Source organism: Rattus norvegicus, chromosome X, assembly GCF_036323735.1.
Source record: "Rattus norvegicus strain BN/NHsdMcwi chromosome X, GRCr8, whole genome shotgun sequence".
In the NCBI taxonomy this organism is placed as follows: domain Eukaryota; kingdom Metazoa; phylum Chordata; class Mammalia; order Rodentia; family Muridae; genus Rattus; species Rattus norvegicus.
Genome location: NC_086039.1, coordinates 15,185,834 through 15,202,861, shown reverse-complemented (window position 1 = coordinate 15,202,861; position 17,028 = coordinate 15,185,834). Strand labels below are relative to the sequence as shown.

The window sequence follows — 17,028 nt, the reverse complement described above, 5'->3', positions numbered from 1 at the left end:
AACGGATGGGAGTGCTAGGTAGGAAAGTGAAATCAACAGGAATACACAGGGCTGTCATAGCTCCATCTGGGGTTTTGTACTGTCAATTTACATTTTCTGAATGAGTTATTTCAGTGTACCTTCAGAGCAGCCCCAGCACGGCAGTGCCTTGCATATATTACACGCTCAATGGGTACTTGTCAACTGATTTTTATCCAAGCAAGTGACAGCATAAATACATTATGAAAAATGAAGGGTCTGGGCTCTGAAAGCATTAGGACTCTTTCTTTAAACAACAACCCCAGAGTTAGGCTTAAAGTTCAAGTGCCCCTGCACCCTGCCCTGCTCTATCTCTAACCAGGTTGATCTGATAAGGTTGTGGAAAGGTGGTAGGACCTTTGATCCCCTCTGCAACTGAAAGCATTCTTAGCTTGCCAGTGGCCCCCACTGCCTGCCTGCCTGCGGAACTCTCTAGACCATAGATTCCTCCTCCACTCTAGCAAGAGAAGATGCTGTCTAATTTGAGGATCCTGCTCAACAAGGCAGCTCTTAGAAAGGCTCACACTTCCATGGTTCGAAATTTTCGGTAAGTGACAGAAACTGGGATCTGGTCAACGGTGAAAATTGGAATTATGTTCTGCAAGGGAATGCCTCTTTCAGCAAAGTAAGTGAAGTGCTACAGTTAGCAATTACATGAGAACAGTTGTCTCTGATCCTAGCGAGGTTCGTATCTCTCACTCATTCTGCAGTTGAATTTTACCACGCTAACCAAGGCAGCTACAACAGACTAAATGCTCTTGACATCTTTCATTTGTGTGCATTCTAAATGAGCTACTGGTGAAACCAACCTGCAAAACCACCTCCCTGGATTACTAAGGGAAGGTTCTCACTTTGAAGAAATGTATCTGTGATGGTGGTCCTGGGCTTACTTGTTCTCAACGACTGATAGACCTAAGTTCCCTGGACCTAGATGGAGTCTTTATCACCCCTACTTTGGTGAGTATAAGGCTCTCAGAGGCAAGCATAATTCATGATATTGTAATTTAATAACCCACGTTATCAGGCGTAGCTGAGAGCTCGTCATCTAATCATGCATCCTCTTGTTTTATAGGTAGGATAGCCAGAGCCCAGAGAGACTGCAGGGTCTATCCATTAGCAGCAGTCACAACATACAAATAAACTTAAAAGAACGCCTGAAAAAACCTCAGGCTTAACAGACAATAGAAATGATTCTTACGGTATAGTCTCACCCTGAGGTTTTCCAATCTACAAACATGGGCTCTAGTTATCCTACCTATAAAACAAGAGAATGCATGAGTATTTGTTGAGTACCTATCTTCTTTCATTCACTATGCATTATGTTAAAATGCAATGGTAGATAAGGCACACTGGCTAGTTTTATATCAACTTGAGAAAAGGTAGAGTCCTTGGAGAGGAGAGAGTCTCAATTGAGAAAATGCCTCCAGAAAATTGGGCTATAGGCAAGCCTGGAGGGTGTTTTCTTAATTAGTGATTGATGAGAAGGCCCCACCCCATTGTGGTGGTGCCACCCTTGGGCTTGTTGTCCTGGGTATTATAACAAAACAGGTTGAACAAGCCATTGGGAACAAGCCAAGTAAGTAGCACTCTTCCATGGTCTTTACATCAACTCCTGCCTCCAGGTTCCTGCCATGTTTGAGTTCTAGTCCTGACTTCCTTCAATGATGAAAAACAGTGTGGAAGCATGATCCAAATAAAGCCTATCTCATCCATGTTGCTTTGGCCATAGTGTTTTATTACAGCAATAGAAGCCATAACTAGGACATAAGATACTCCAGCCACATGAAGTCACACTCCAGTGATAATCAATGAGATAATTTGTGCAAAACCTGGAAAATAACAGATTTTTCTCTGGTTTTCATTCCAGCTCACTGAGTAACATGGAATAAAAGGGTGACTCCAATGTAACCCACAGTTTTTAATAAAGAAAAACCATTGAATTGAAGATACTATGGTGAATCAATGACCAATTTTAAAGCTTAGCCATATATCCCTTTAGAATACACACATGCATACACACACACACACACACACACACACACACACACACACAAAAATCTGTTTTATTTTTTGTAATCATAATATATTAAATTTTATGAGTAAAACCTCTGTCAAATAGTTGCTACCTTTGATCAGTACTAATAATATTCTCTTGGTGTGTACACAACCTCAGCACTGATATTCTCTTCTTGATAGCTGCTACCCGGATTGCATTTCTAAAAGCCCAGTTAGACATTTCTAAAACGAAATAGGATCTGGAGAAAAATCCAGCTAAACTAACTCAAATCTGTATCTAACTTTTTGAAAATATGAAATCGTCCTAGACTTTTGAGAAACTCAATAATATTTGTCCAATTACAGCTGACATTATAGCATGCAATGGTCCAATCTCTTTAACTTGAGGGAGTTGAGCACCAGCTAGAAGGATGTTACTAAAGCACAGCTTGAAATGTGTCAGAATTGTCACATTAGGAACCCTTGCCAGCTCTCTCTGCTTTCTGGCCACCATGATGTGAGCTATTCTTGTTTGATACATCTTTTCCAACAGAATGAACTGAAATTTGTGAAAGTCTGAAGAAAACGATTTTCTCTCTTAAGTTGCTTACATTGTTTATTTCATTGCAATGATGTAGAAGCTATGAATAGACACTGAAATAGTTTCTGTAAGGTATTCTCATATAGTGTGTGTATTTGACATCCCTACTGCATTATTTAGGCATATTGTCTGCCATATAGATTTACTCCAAAATGCTGGTCCCGATCATGACCTTCAGACTTTGACAGGGCTCCTTCATAACAGAGCAAAGCTCCTTGTCAACACTGCCACACTTTTGCTTTACTCAAATTGGACTTTTCTCTCCTTTCCATCTCTGGAGGAAAGTGGAGGATCCCTGTCACACAGCAAACCATCTGAATTTACCATTAGAGCTGAACAAGAAATGTGTGGTCAGGACTTGGCAGTGCCACAAAAGCTGAGATTGAAGAGTTTTGAAGTGAATAGTTATGTATCATAATGTGTATAAGTAACAGCTGAAATGAGGCCGAAGCCATCCACACAGACACTTGGATCAATCCGTTTTAGTCAATTATTTTTTCTTTCTCCTCTTTTTCTTTTTCTGCAAAATCAATAAGATCAGAGATCAGGGATGGTGAAAAGAGCGAATCAGCAAGCACACCATCTCAGGCGTGCGGGTGTGGAGCCCAGCTGGGTTGGGATAGTAGCGTTCTATGATTTGTTGCCTGTTAGGAAAACCACTTATAGCTTTTAAAGAAACCACTAAAAATCTCTTTCTTTGTCAGAGAAGACCAATTTATAAGTTCACTTCAATTTCATCTTCCAAATAGAAATTTCTTCAGAGAATATTGAACTAAGCCAGCCAATTCTGTGGAGGTTATAGATTGGAGCCGGAGGTGACTGGTTTTCAGGTATTTCATTCCAGACCTCCATAAAGGCTCACATAACTCATTATGCTTCCTTCGTCCCCAACTCTCCACATCCACCCCCAAACATGGACACTTAGGTGAAATGATTGCAGACTGTGCAGAGAGACAAGACTCAATGATCTTTGTGTTTTAATGTCAAAATTAAAATGCCTAAAATGTTTTTCTTATTCTGACCTTAGAAAACCATACAAGGCATGGGGAAAAACTGGAATGGAGTTACAGGATCTCCTTTAGCAAACTGTTTTTTTTTTTGTTGTTGTTGTTTGTTTGTTTGTTTCTAGCCTACCATTTAGCAATTATCTAAAATAATGGACACTATATATTTTCAGCACTCTTGTGTTTTAGTTAAGAGAAGTCATCAGGCTTTTAATAATAGGTCCCCCGAAGCTAGTCCTGGTCTACATTCTGCAGTTCTCAAAGACTTTTCACAACCTGGCAACAATAGATGTTCTAAAATGTTTCAGAAATAGTCATTGAGTTATTAACAATAATTTATAGTACATGTGGGTATAAAGCACCAATAAGGAAGGTTTCAAATAATTTTTGTTAAAAATTAATACAGCTGCTAGTAAAAAAAAGTTTATAAATTCAAAATAGGACTTGTGGATTTCTGTTCACACCAATGGAATCCATTCGAGGGTTTTGTGAAAATAAAGTCTCTAGACTTCTTTCTAATGTGCCTTTTAAAGGAAGTGAATGGGATTTAAAGTAGATACTGCAAACTCATGTTTATTAGCTTCATGGCTGTTTTGGAAGACAAAAGCATAAAAAAAAATTGACTTAGTTCCCTGGTCCAGCTTTTCATTTAAGCAAGTGAGGTCAGACCTGGCAAATGACTTTCTCAAGGTCATAGTTTACTGCTGTGTCTGGGCTAAACTGCAACTGCGACTCAAACACTTAAAGAAGTCGTTCTTCCTACTTTGGCCCTTTGATCCCTCCAAATTGATGAGAGTGGCCAACTTACAAAGGTCTGATATCCATTTGTAGATAGAGCCAAAATATGTAAATGTAAACAAAAGAGGGAAATACACCCTAACTTTCACATTAGTGCAACAGAAGGAAGCATCAGGATCTTAGCCATGAGACACGCTGGCTCTCTTTAAGGTCTGCGGAAGCTAAAGTCTTTATTGCCAATTCTCTGTGGGGACCAGGGGACCACTTACCACTCAAGTTTTTCCTGCTCTGGAAAAGTCAGTTTCTAAGTGCACACATTTTACTCAAATCATGCAGTTCCTCTTCCAGTGAAATACAACGATACCATTGAACACATCCAAATGTTCCCCACCTCCTAAATAACTTGTCGGAAGTGGGGAATGCAGATTGTAGTGAAAGGCTTTATTGTGCCAGCAGTCCATGCTCTTCCACTTCTGGTTAGAGATCTAGGTAAAACTAACCCGCAATCTTCGCTCAGCATCTTAGTACTTAGGGATGTGAGGGGTAAGAAGCCTCTGCATTTGTTTTTTCAGATGGTGCAACGTAAGGAAGTAATTGTGCTTTTCTCAAAGGCGGTGGCTCTAATTAGACTGCAAATTGGCTTTTAAATCTTATTTGATTTTTCACTTTGTATTTGGCACATACTATTTGTATATATTTACAAGGTATAATATATTTAGATTCATGTATATATCGAGTAAATCCCAACTATAGGTAATTAGTACACACATCACCTTGATATGATTGATGGGAGAGCGGTACGTGATTCTCATTGGCCCCAGGATTGTATTGTTTCTGTTATGTGTAAACACAATGTTAGTATGTTACTGTAGAAGTAACTCACCAGTAGGGACTTTTCCAGCATACAAAAAGCCATGGGCTCCCCAGTACTTCAACAAGAGAAAATAAAATAAGATAAAATGTATTTCTAAGAAAGACAGAATGATAAGGTAGCTCGGATCTGATTTGAGAGGTGACCTTCTTGTTTAATTTTAGTTTCTCTCTTATATAATTTAGAACAAGAAAGGTAAATACTTCATAGGAAAAATAAAAAATGGTTTGTGTGAGGCTGGAGGATGACTCAATAGTTAAGTGCCTATACTGCTCTTGCAGAAGATCTGGAGTTTGGATCCTAGCACCCACATCTGGCAGTGTTCAAACTTCTGTAACTCCAGCTCCAGGGCGTTCCAGGGCCCCAAGCCCAATCAGGCACCTGCACTTCCATGGACATATTCCTCTCACACAAACAAAAATAAAAGAAATCTCCTTTTTAAAAATGTGATTTTGCCTTGGTTTTGTTTTCATGAACTAAAGTAGGCTGGGTCTGATTGGAAATGGGACTTAGTAACTTTGTGCCAATGTCTTTAACTGGCTAATTTGAATGGGGCTTTATTTTCCCCAAACAGGCCAATGTTTAATAAGGACCACGAGAAAAGGGTTTGTGTCATAGATATCTTAGTATGGCCCAGTCGTGGAGCTCTTGTGCTTCTCTGTAATTCTTATGAGCTTAGGAAAGAGGCGTGGCAGTTTCATTTTGTAGCCAAGGCAAGTTCTATGAGTTGATAATGAACATGATAGGCGTTAAACTGAAGCCATTGTGTTTGCTTTCCTTCCAATGATACATTTTCCTGGTTAGTTCTTGATATCTATGAAAAACAACATTTTCCCAAGCTACCATTTCCTGCCCTACCTCCTGGATAGAATTCAGAAATGTAATGACTACTCTAATGAATTTTGAATGGTATAAACAGTAGACCTCTTTATCAGTTGACAACATTTAATCTTTTTCTAATCAGTAAGTCAAGCCCTCATATAATGGTGTCTTAAAGTATAACATATCTACTTATCTACCCTTTTGGCACTGAGAACTATGGCAACTTACTCTGTCGAAAAGGGGCTTGTGGGCCTCTATAACCATGCTAAAAATCAGCCATCTTGGCGCTGTGGCCATACATAGATCCCATCTGTTTCTCCCATCGGGTTTTCCTAGGTCTAGGCACTTAAAGAGATATGCGTAGGATGTACAATTATAGTGCTCTCATTTCTGAATCCATGCCCATTCATTGTTCTCAGTAGAACAAATGCTGTCCCAGAGTAGCAGAGTCCTAGGAGGGTTTTAGCTTTAGCAATATTCTAGGCCACAATTAATTATTCTGCATGCCTCAAGACTTTGAGTTGAATCTACCTGAAACTGTAGAACAAAAAATTGGCAACGGGATTGGTGATTGAGCCTCTGTGTGAAAGACACTAATTATACAGCCAGAGAGCAGCTCAGGGAAGAATAATGTATTGCTATAAACGCAGAAAACAGTTGAAAGCAAAGTACAAACGACTATGAGGAAGTGGTCCTGACTACGTACTTGATTTTAAGGGAATTCTGAGAGATAATATACAACCTTGAATGTACCAAGGACAAACCATTAGAAGTTAACCGTCTTTAAAAGGAACATGAGACAGGAACCGGATGTAGATCTCTCCTGAGAGACACAGCCAGAATACAGCAAATACAGAGGCGAATGCCAGCAGCAAACCACTGAACTGAGAATAGGACCCCCGTTGAAGGAATCAGAGAAAGAACTGGAAGAGCTTGAAGGGGCTCGAGACCCCATATGTACAACAATGCCAAGCAACCAGAGCTTCCAGGGACTAAGCCACTACCTAAAGACTATACATGGACTGACCCTGGACTCTGACCTCATAGATAGCAGTGAGTATCCTAGTAAGAGCACCAGTGGAAGGGGAAGCCCTGGGTCCTGCTAAGACTGAACCCCCAGTGAACTAGATTGTTGAGGGGAGGGCAGCAATGGGGGGAGGATGGGGAGGGGAACACCCATAAAGTAGGGGAGGGGGAGGGATTAGGGGGATGTTTGCCCGGAAACCGGGAAAGGGAATAACACTCGAAATGTAAATAAGAAATACCCAAGTTAATAAAAAAAATGAATCAAAAAAAGGAACATGAGAATTCACCAAGTAATAGAAAACATACTTGCTCTGCTTCGAAAGACGAATGAACAAAACACCAAGCACAGTGTAAACTACCCCTCTTTGTAGATGTTACAAAGAAATGAAGCAGACAAAGTATTGCAAGTTTCGATATATATTTAATCCCAGTATACTAAAGATACAGCTGCTGTGCTGCTTGTGGGATTCTCCACACATCTATAGTGGAAAACAAAAGCCTATCTAATGCTGCTTTGGCAATGATTTTTTTAGGACTCAGAGCACAATGCTGATTTTTCCACTAATTATTAAGGTTAGTTTTGTCTTGTTTCAGACTTAACGGTTACTTGTTATCTAACACTACCATGCTGAGGCAGAAAATGCCTTTCATGTTTTAGAAAGCTCTGGAGGATCTTATGCTGAGTTAAATCAGCCAGCCACAGGAGATCAGGTACTACATAATTTCACACACACATTACATTTGAAATAGTCCCTGCTTGGTGAATCAGAGACTGCTGCCATGGTTATGAGAGGCTGAAGAATGCGGCATATGAACATAAAGTTTTAGTTATTGTGATGATTTGTATATGCTTGACACTATTAGAAGGTTTGGGCTTGTTGGAGTAGGTGTGCCACTGTGAGTGTGGGCTTAAGACCCTCACCCTAGCAGCCTGAAATTCGGTCTTCCACTATCATCCTTCAGATGAAGATGTAGAACTCAGCTCCTCCTGCACCATGCCTGCCTGGATGCTGCCATGCTTCCCTCCTTGATGATAATGGACTGAACCTCTGAACCCTTAAGCCAGCCCCAATTAAATGCTGTCCTTTATAAGACTTGCCTTGGTCATGGTGTCTGTTCACAGCAGCAAAACCCTAACTAAGACAGTTAAGCTACACAAACAAATTCTGAAGGTTCTTTATGGTGCAGTAGTTGTAATTACTAAGATGGTATTTCCCACTGCAACATTTGTGGAGACTTGATTTTCTTACTGCAAAACAAAGCTAAAAAATGACACAAAGAGCCTTCAGTGGGGAAAGCGTATCAGCTCCTGTTCTTGCTAGTACATTCTCTGGGCAATGAGTCAGGGCAACATTATCAACCGCCGCTGTTGAGAATCTAGCATGTGTTGTAGAGAGAATCTTTTTCCTTCACACTCCATGGGAAGAACTAATACTTTCTGTCATACATAAATTAAACATTAAAGGTTTTGACCAAAAGAGAGTCAAACATGATGTTTGTCTGCCACTTGTACTTTTGTACTTGTACTTTTCATATTGATGCTGAGAAACATCCATATCAGCATCTTACAAGGAAGCTCAGTGGCAGGACCCTGACCCTAAGCCATAACATGAGATTTTGACTTTTGGCATATATGGGAATAAATATGAGGAAGATCTGGAGGATCTGCAAACTCTCTCTCTCTCTCTCTCTCTCTCTCTCTCTCTCTCTTAAAAAGGAGGAATAAGATCTAGAAGTTAGAAGTTTTTAACTCCTAAAAAGCATTGGTCCTTAGGGTTTTGTTTTATTGTTTTTGTTATTTTGTCACAGAAATTAGGAATAAAATTTAAGGTCTTTGAAAAGATTATCTTTTTCATATCATGAAACTCAACCAGAACAATACAATTCAATGGTATGTTGTTGTTGTTGTTGTTGTTGTTGTTGTTGTTGTTGTTGTTGTTGATGATGATGATGATGCTGATGATGATGATGATGCTGATGTTCCTGGAGGCTAGAAGAGGGTGCCAGATGCCCTGGAAGTGGGGTTACAGATGTTTGTGAGGTACCATGTTGGTGCTAGGAATTGAATCTGGGTCTTCTGGAAGATCATCCAGCTGAGCCACCACTGCAGCCCTGCTCTATGGCTTTGGTGTTGTTTGTTTTAGTGAAACTATAAATTCAGTGAATGCTCAGAGGTTGGAGAATCCTTCAGAGGATGGTAGGAAGAGCAAGGGTAGTGAATCCTTTAAGGACACAGGTTTGAAAACCCAGCTTCTGCAGATTCCAAAAATAACCAGAATCCTGATCTTGAACGCCAGGCCAAAACTGAGGCCTTGAATGAACCCCCGAAGTTACGTTTCCTGTTGTTGATGGATGTGATTCCAGCAGCTATAGTGTTCTTTCCTACACTCCCTGAGACACAGGGCGTGCAGTTTTCCAACCCAACATTTCTTCCTTTAAAAATAATGTGGGAGGAAGTCTCAGGCCATATGACAGTAATGTGTTGTCACAACACACGGAGTCTAAGGAGTTTATCACCTGCAATCATACATTGTTTAGACTATATTCCAGGAGAAAATGCATTTTCAAAATTTCCCTAACTGTGAAGTGGTAAAGATTAAGCTGCCACGCCTCTATTCAAAGACAGATTTAGAAAACTTATTTTACAAAGCCCCATAAGAAAGCTTGACCTTGGAAATACACAATTAGTCCGACTTACTTTTCAACAGCAGCGGTGCATATATATGCCAAGTGTTTCTCAATGTGACCGTTAATTAGTATTATCAGAGCCAAACTGGCCATCCACTGTAACTAAACAGGGCCTCAAGTGGAGGGACTGGGACACCAACCCAGCCACGAATCCTCTGACCTACACTTTGTCCAGCCAGCAGAGTATACTGGTACTGGAGCCTAATATAAGCCGTCATCAGAGAGACTTTATCCAGAAACTGATGGGAATAGGTGCAGAGTCCCACAGCCATATAATAGGCAGGCCTTGTGGAGTCCTGCAGAGGAAAGGGAGGAAGGATTAGGAGCCAGAGAGGTCAGGGACACCACAAGAACATGGCCCACAGAATCAACTGACAGGACTGGAGTAGGCTCACAGAGATCAGGGAGCCTGCCCTAGGTATTTGCAGAATATTTGCCTGATCTTATTGTAGTTTGTTATGCCATATTTGGTTGATGCCTGGGAGGGAGTTGATGCCTCTTTTTTGAGGGCAGGGACAAGAAGCATGGATCTGAAGGGAAGGGGAGGTGGGGAGAGAAAATGGGGGAGGGCAGAAAGAGGGAAATTGGATTTGGAATGTAATATATGAAAGAAGGAGACCCATGGCTCCAGCCTCATATATATCAGAGGACGGCCTTATTGGGCATCAGTGGGAGGAGAAGCCCTTGGTCCTGTGAAGGCTCGATGTCCCAGTGTAGGGGAATGCCAGGGTGGAGAGGTGGGAGGGAGTAGGTAGGTGAGGGGAGCACCCTCATGGAGACAGGGGGTGCGAGGATGGGATGGGAGCTTTCTGGAGGGGAAACTGGGAAAGGAGATAACATTTGAAATGCAAATAAGTAAAATATTCAATACAAGAAAAGAAAAAAGGAAAAATACAAAAAATTATCAGAACCAAATGTATAACCCAATTTATTATGTGAAGTCCAATTTTCTCCATAAATGTTAAAACTCAAAGTTATCTGGTATATGATTTACAAACATGGAGGTATTGTACAGAGTTTTATATGCTTTTAACTAGGGTTCTTGTAGAAGAAAGGAACAGCAGTTTGTTCTAGAAACTTCTTATAATGTTTTGCATATTTAAAATTATTTTTAAGTATTTTGTTATTCTTTGTCTAAATATTTTACTTTTCATTTTGTTATGCTTTGTAATATACATAATATGTCACTGTGCTAACTCTTGAATGCTTACAGAAAATACTAAGCCCAATCAAAGCCATGACAAAATAGTTCTGTTATATAAATGAGAGTATGTTATAGTTTTATGTTCAAAGTTTTTATAAATATTTTTATAATTTCAGTGTATATGTATGTGTACCAATACATTTAGAAGCCTGTGAGAGTCAAGACACCAGATTCCTTGGAACTGGAGTTACAGGCAGTGTGAGCTACCATATATGCTAGGAACCCTGAGTCCTCTCCAAGAACAGTGAACACAAATAGTTACCTCTCCAGCCCCACACTGAAAATTTGAAGATGACTGCTTTAAAGAAATTCCCTCATGTAGAATGTATTATTTATTTATTTTGTGAAGTTGAAGACAGTCTTACGTCTCTGAAATAGGAGTGTTGACCAAATTTTTTCCACACAAAAACTGAACAGATGAATTTCTTTCTATATGTGTAAAATACACCATTAGTATCTCATATTAATACAGTCAACTAATTAGCCAACTCACCCACAAGTTCTCAATCCAACTCGAAATTCTGAAAGGTATAGTCCTACCATGTGTTCTGAAAAAATATATACTCACTTATTGAACTTAGACCGAAAAAAGCCAAATCTGCTAGACAGTAAAATTTAATGAAATTTGTCCAAATTATTATAGATTATGAAGTGGAATTAACAACTTGAGTGAATTTGTGATTTTCATACCTATGACCATGTCATATTGCAAAACTGTATACATAAATCTCAATGGAATATATACCCAAATTGTACTCTTATGATTGAAATCAAGTATGATCATTTTGTAGCAGTTAGTATGCTCCTTGTGAAATTTAATGTTTAATAGATATGTTAAATCAATTTTCCCATAGTTTCTCAGTCTTTTTAATTAGTATTCAGCCCCCTCTAGTGTGATTCGCATCAGTTATTAAGTACAGATAACACCATGACACTGGGAACAATTTAATAAAAGCTGCTCATTTCATACAGTGATTACCTCTAATAAAAGGTACCACAATACGATAGAATGCTAAGGTCTATTTCTGTCTTAGCTTGTACACAGGCCAAGCCAGTACTGACATTGCTCTCAGTGAGTCAAACTAGAAGTCAGAATCCCCAAAACAGACTTGCAAGACAGAGAGACAAGAATCAGTTATTATAAAAATATCAGTTAATATATACATTATCACTTACATATTATAAAGTGGGCTACAGAAACCAATCCAAGGCAGTGGAGATTAACAGGGAATTTTTTTAAAATATGAGATTCCAGCCATCTTGCGAGACAGTCACAAAAGCCAAGATAAGGAAACAACCTAAGTGTTCATCAACAGATGGGTGTAATGCGATGTGCAGCATATATACACACACTGAAATACTATTCTTCCTCTGAATAGCCAAGAAATTCTTGCACTGGGGACAGCAAAGACTAGAATACTATATAGTAAGTGAAATAAGCCATGAACAGGAGAGACATATATCTCAGGATCTGACTTGTATATGAAATGTGAAAAAGCTGAACTTAGAAATCAAGAGTAGAGCAGTGGTGATAAGGGTGAAGTGGAAGAATGAGACATTAGTGAAAGAGCACTAAGTTAGTTAGGCAGGAAGAATAAAATAATAGGTACTAACTAGTTCACTGTTTTGATGACAGATTAAAAGAGGAATCTGTAATAAAATGGACCTTACTCTTGTCAGGCGAAGCAATATGAAGCATTTCCCATGGCAGGGGCCAGGGTGGAATATGACAAAGAATGGGTAGCATGGCATTGTTTCTGATCATGGCAAGTAATGTCCTGGGTAGGAAAAAAGACCTCATGGGGGTGATGGTGGCTAGATAAACATAAAACCTTTAGTATCCTTGGAAATGGTTTTATTTCCATCAAAAACTGTTCTGGGAGAGACTCTCGAGAGGACTGCCATAAATACAACGTAAACAGTCACCCTCAAACACCTACACCAGTACTAGAAAGCTAGAAAACAATTACATTTGCTCTCGAATTGGCCTCACCTTGAGGAAGTGAAGGAAGGCTCACAGAGCAAACAGCTCCTGGCTTGTCTTCCCCCAACAAAGGAGGTCACTCTGAATCAGGTATGAGCTGAAGGCGAAAAGTGTCATCTTGCAAGGAATTTACCAAGCTTAGCAAATCATCACCATTGTTATATTATTGTTGTTTATTGTTTTGCTCTCATTGGACTAAAAAAATAGTCATAGAACTTTAAAACATCTTTCTGCATGAATCAAGAAAATCTCCAGGGCTGGCTGTGGTTTCACCCAGTGAGAAAAGGAGGACAAGTCTTCAGAGAGAGATGTGACAAGAATAGGGGTAAACGGCCCACTTTTCCATTGTGCATTATAAACTTGCTTGCACTGGTTTCAATAACAGTAGGTATGCTCTACATAATGCCTATTACGCTGAGCACTGGTTCGCATGATATAAATAACTGTATTTTCACAATCACACTACAAAACTACTACACTCTTTTTGTTGATGAGAAACAGCTACAGAGAGAGGTTGGGTAACATGCTTGAAGCAGCGTGATTTAATAAGCCACAAAGCCAGCTAATCCAAGTGTGTCCGAATTCGATTTCGTTCCGCAAAGTCTTTTTTTTTCTCTCAAACATAACAAATACTGCATATATAACATGGAAACCAGAGCCACATTAGTTTTATTAATGCTTTGCTGTACCATATGATTTACTATGTTTGATTCCAAAGATTGGCCAATGGACCACCCCACGGCATTTCTCTCTCTCTCTCTCTCTAATACATACTGTCCTCTTCTGACTTCTCCCTTCTTTTGTAGGTATGGGAAGCCAGTCCAGAGTCAAGTACAGCTGAAAGGCCGTGACCTCCTCACCCTGAAGAACTTCACAGGAGAGGAGATTCAGTACATGCTATGGCTCTCTGCAGATCTGAAATTCAGGATCAAACAGAAAGGAGAAGTATGCAATATTTGCCTTTTCTTCTCTTCCATTAAAAACCAATGTTTGACGCAGCTTTCGTAAAGCAGAGAAAAAGAGAGTAGATTAAAATTCCTGAATGGTAGCTAAGTAATGAAACCTCACAGGCAAGGTAATTGCTTATCACTGAGTGTCCAGGCATATAAGCAAGCATGAAAAGCAGTTATTCTATGACAAGTCCTTGCAATTTTTCTTTCAGCTGAATGCTTAAATTCATTAGTAACTGGATCTGAAATGGAGATATCATTTGTCTAGAAAGATTTTATTCTCACATGTCCCTTTTCCTCTCTGTGTTTTCTGTCAGCTAAAACTTAAAGATAATGTGTTGTTGTTTTAGCAATACACTTTTGTTCTGTGGTCTGGATATATATATATATATATATATATATATATATATATATATATATCAAATATGTTCATCATTAGGATGATATGCCTAATGATGAAATAATGTTTAGGAAACATTCCAATTATAAAGAGACAAATAAATTCTAGTCAAATAGGGGAAGAAATTGAATGTGGTACTTAACCATGGGCATTGTTCTGCATTTTGAACAATTTATGTTTCAAAATGCTACAGCAGTGACTTCATTTAGAATGCTTAATTGTGAAAGCAGATTTGTATTCCAAATTTGTTCAAATGTTGTTTGTTTCTGTTTGTTTATGAGAATGGGGCTCTGTAGTGTTGACTGACCTGAAACTCGATATGTACACCAGGCTGGCCCCAAACTCACAAAGAGCCATCTGCCTCTGCCTCCCCAGTGCTGAGATGTGTCACTTTGCCTGGCTCAAAGTGTTTGTTTGTTTGTTTGTTTGTTTTTAAGACTTGATGACAGGCTGAGGAAGTTTGGTACGACTCTGACTTTCTTATCTAGTTGGTTAGCTCTCCAAGCTCCAAAGAGACTAGGAGATGCTCCACTTTCTATGGACTTATGTTCTTGTAGAATACTTGAAATGGGGGGAAAGGCATCCTTAGGTCACAGTCCATTGCCCTTTAATGCGTTGCTGACTGGAGACCAGAAGATGATAATACATCCTAGGCGGAAGTGTAACAATACACGAGGACAGAGGAAGAGCTCCACCCAAAGCTCAAGCTTCCAGAATGATTTCAAATGACTTCCAGGAACAAAGCCTTTATGTTCTCTCATAAGGGAGACTAAGGAACATGAAACTGAAAACTGAGGTTCATCAGTGTCCTAAGTAGGACCCTTCGTGTACCATGTTGGACAGAGTAGGGTCTTACTAATTGAGAAAGTCCTTCTGAATCAAAGCTTTTTCTCACTGAAAATTTAATGAGGATTTTGACAGAGTTCAGTAAGATAATGGCTCCAGCATGAAATATTATGCTTTTAAACAAGCTCCCAAATTGAACCCACTAACCAGAAATACTGTATCTCAAGCATAGAGACACTCATCTGGAACCCTAGGCCTTCAGAGGTGGAGATAAGATGGTCAGGAGGTCAAAGCCTCTGTTATACAGGAAGTTCAAGGCTAGCCTGGGCTACATGAGAAACCTGTATCAAAAACTAAATTAATTTCTAATTCCATGCTAATAATCAGTGTATAGCAAATATGAAACACCTTTAAATTCAATTTCAAACAATATCGTGACCACTTCCTCAGAAGTAGTAGTTAGTTGATTTCTATTTTTATTAGCAGTTTGAAACATAATCCTTGATGTCAGACAGTAAGTATACTTTGCGTTTTAATCATAGTTTTGTCTTTGGTTTTCAGTACTTGCCTTTATTGCAAGGGAAATCCTTAGGGATGATTTTTGAGAAAAGAAGTACTCGAACAAGACTGTCCACAGAAACAGGTGAGTCTACTGACTAGCTCACACTTGTGTTGAAGAGCTAGCCAGAGGATGGAGACTTAGAGGGCTTAACGTGCTGGGGAGTTTTGTGTGTCTCTTTAGCAACCACGGAGAGCAAGTGTTTTACTGGAAGCAGCAATACAGAGGTGTCTTTCAATTCATGGAAAAAACAATTTGCAGAAAGATCAGCTTCATCTGGAAGAAGCCTGTGAAAAATTGACTAGACATTTCAGACCTTGCTGTACATTGATGGCAAAATGTAAGTGGACACAAACCCTGAGGCCATAGACACATGGGAGAAATGTGTCTACTTTTACTCATGAACTTTTTCCTGAATAGTGCCAATGCTATTAGATGGGGAGAATGGAGTGTCCTCTGCATTAGGCAGCCCTTATGTGTCTCGGAGTTTATGTTGTAGATATCGGGTCTCCTCTCCCTCTCTCCAGTTACACCTAAGCCCTGTCAGATATTAGACTGTCTCAATAGCTAGGGATCAACTGGTGTGCTTTGTCATCAGGGCACCGCCACTGAATGTTTACCCTTGGGCCTCCTGGGACATCTGCATTTCTACAGGCTCTGCAGTTTGTTGAAAGCTTTGTGGCACTCTAATTGCAAGACCTTGTTAAGATTCTCTTGTTTTAGCTCCTGATAGCACTCTTCACTTCACTGGAATGGAGATACCAGAAGGTCAGCTTTAGCTAAGTGTTCCTTTCTCAAGGACAGTGCAAGGGAACTCTAGAACATTATTGCCTATCAGAGTTCTGTCTTAAAAGCAGAAAAGAGATGTTCTCAGTACTGGAGTTCCTCAAACTCCTATGAGGGTTCCATGTTCCCCATCCCTTGGAAGTTTTTCTGGGGTGCACAGAGCATGCACAGTGACAATGGTCCACCTAGTTCTACTGCTGTTACCTCTTTTCTTGGGCTCTCTTTGTTTCCATTCCAAGCATTAGAGATCGTGTGAGGAAAAGACTACCTGGAAGCAAACCTGCTATCACTTCCAAATCCATTACTACAGTTGGCACCCAGACTCCAGGCAGGCAAAACGCAAGTGGTTGTCATTTTCTAAAGCAATTAACTCCACAATGAGTTTCAAAGAGTTGATTTTGAAACTTACAAGCCATGAATTACCCCTTTTCTTTTTCCCTGTATTTATCCTCCACCAGACCTCCATTGAATCAACAGTGTGACCCAAATGAGCAGAGTTGAGAAAGAAGTGCCATCAAAACATTGGCAGATTCTTCAGTCCTTGGATGACTTACCCTGCCTTAAAAGCATCAGAGGGCACTTTCTCAGACTGAGAT

General features: G+C 39.7%; 1 protein-coding gene across 1 annotated transcript in view; it reads left to right on the top strand.

Annotated features, from left to right (window-relative positions):
• Nucleotides 1-388: 388 nt before the first annotated feature.
• The window catches only part of Otc (ornithine transcarbamylase), a 76,116-nt gene continuing 59,476 nt past the window's right edge, over nucleotides 389-17,028 (top strand). The window contains exons 1-3 of the mRNA NM_013078.2: nucleotides 389-565; nucleotides 13,758-13,896; nucleotides 15,649-15,730. Coding sequence (NP_037210.1) covers nucleotides 489-565; nucleotides 13,758-13,896; nucleotides 15,649-15,730 — 298 coding nt within the window. The 5' untranslated portion in view covers nucleotides 389-488. The remainder of the gene's footprint in view (nucleotides 566-13,757; nucleotides 13,897-15,648; nucleotides 15,731-17,028) is intronic.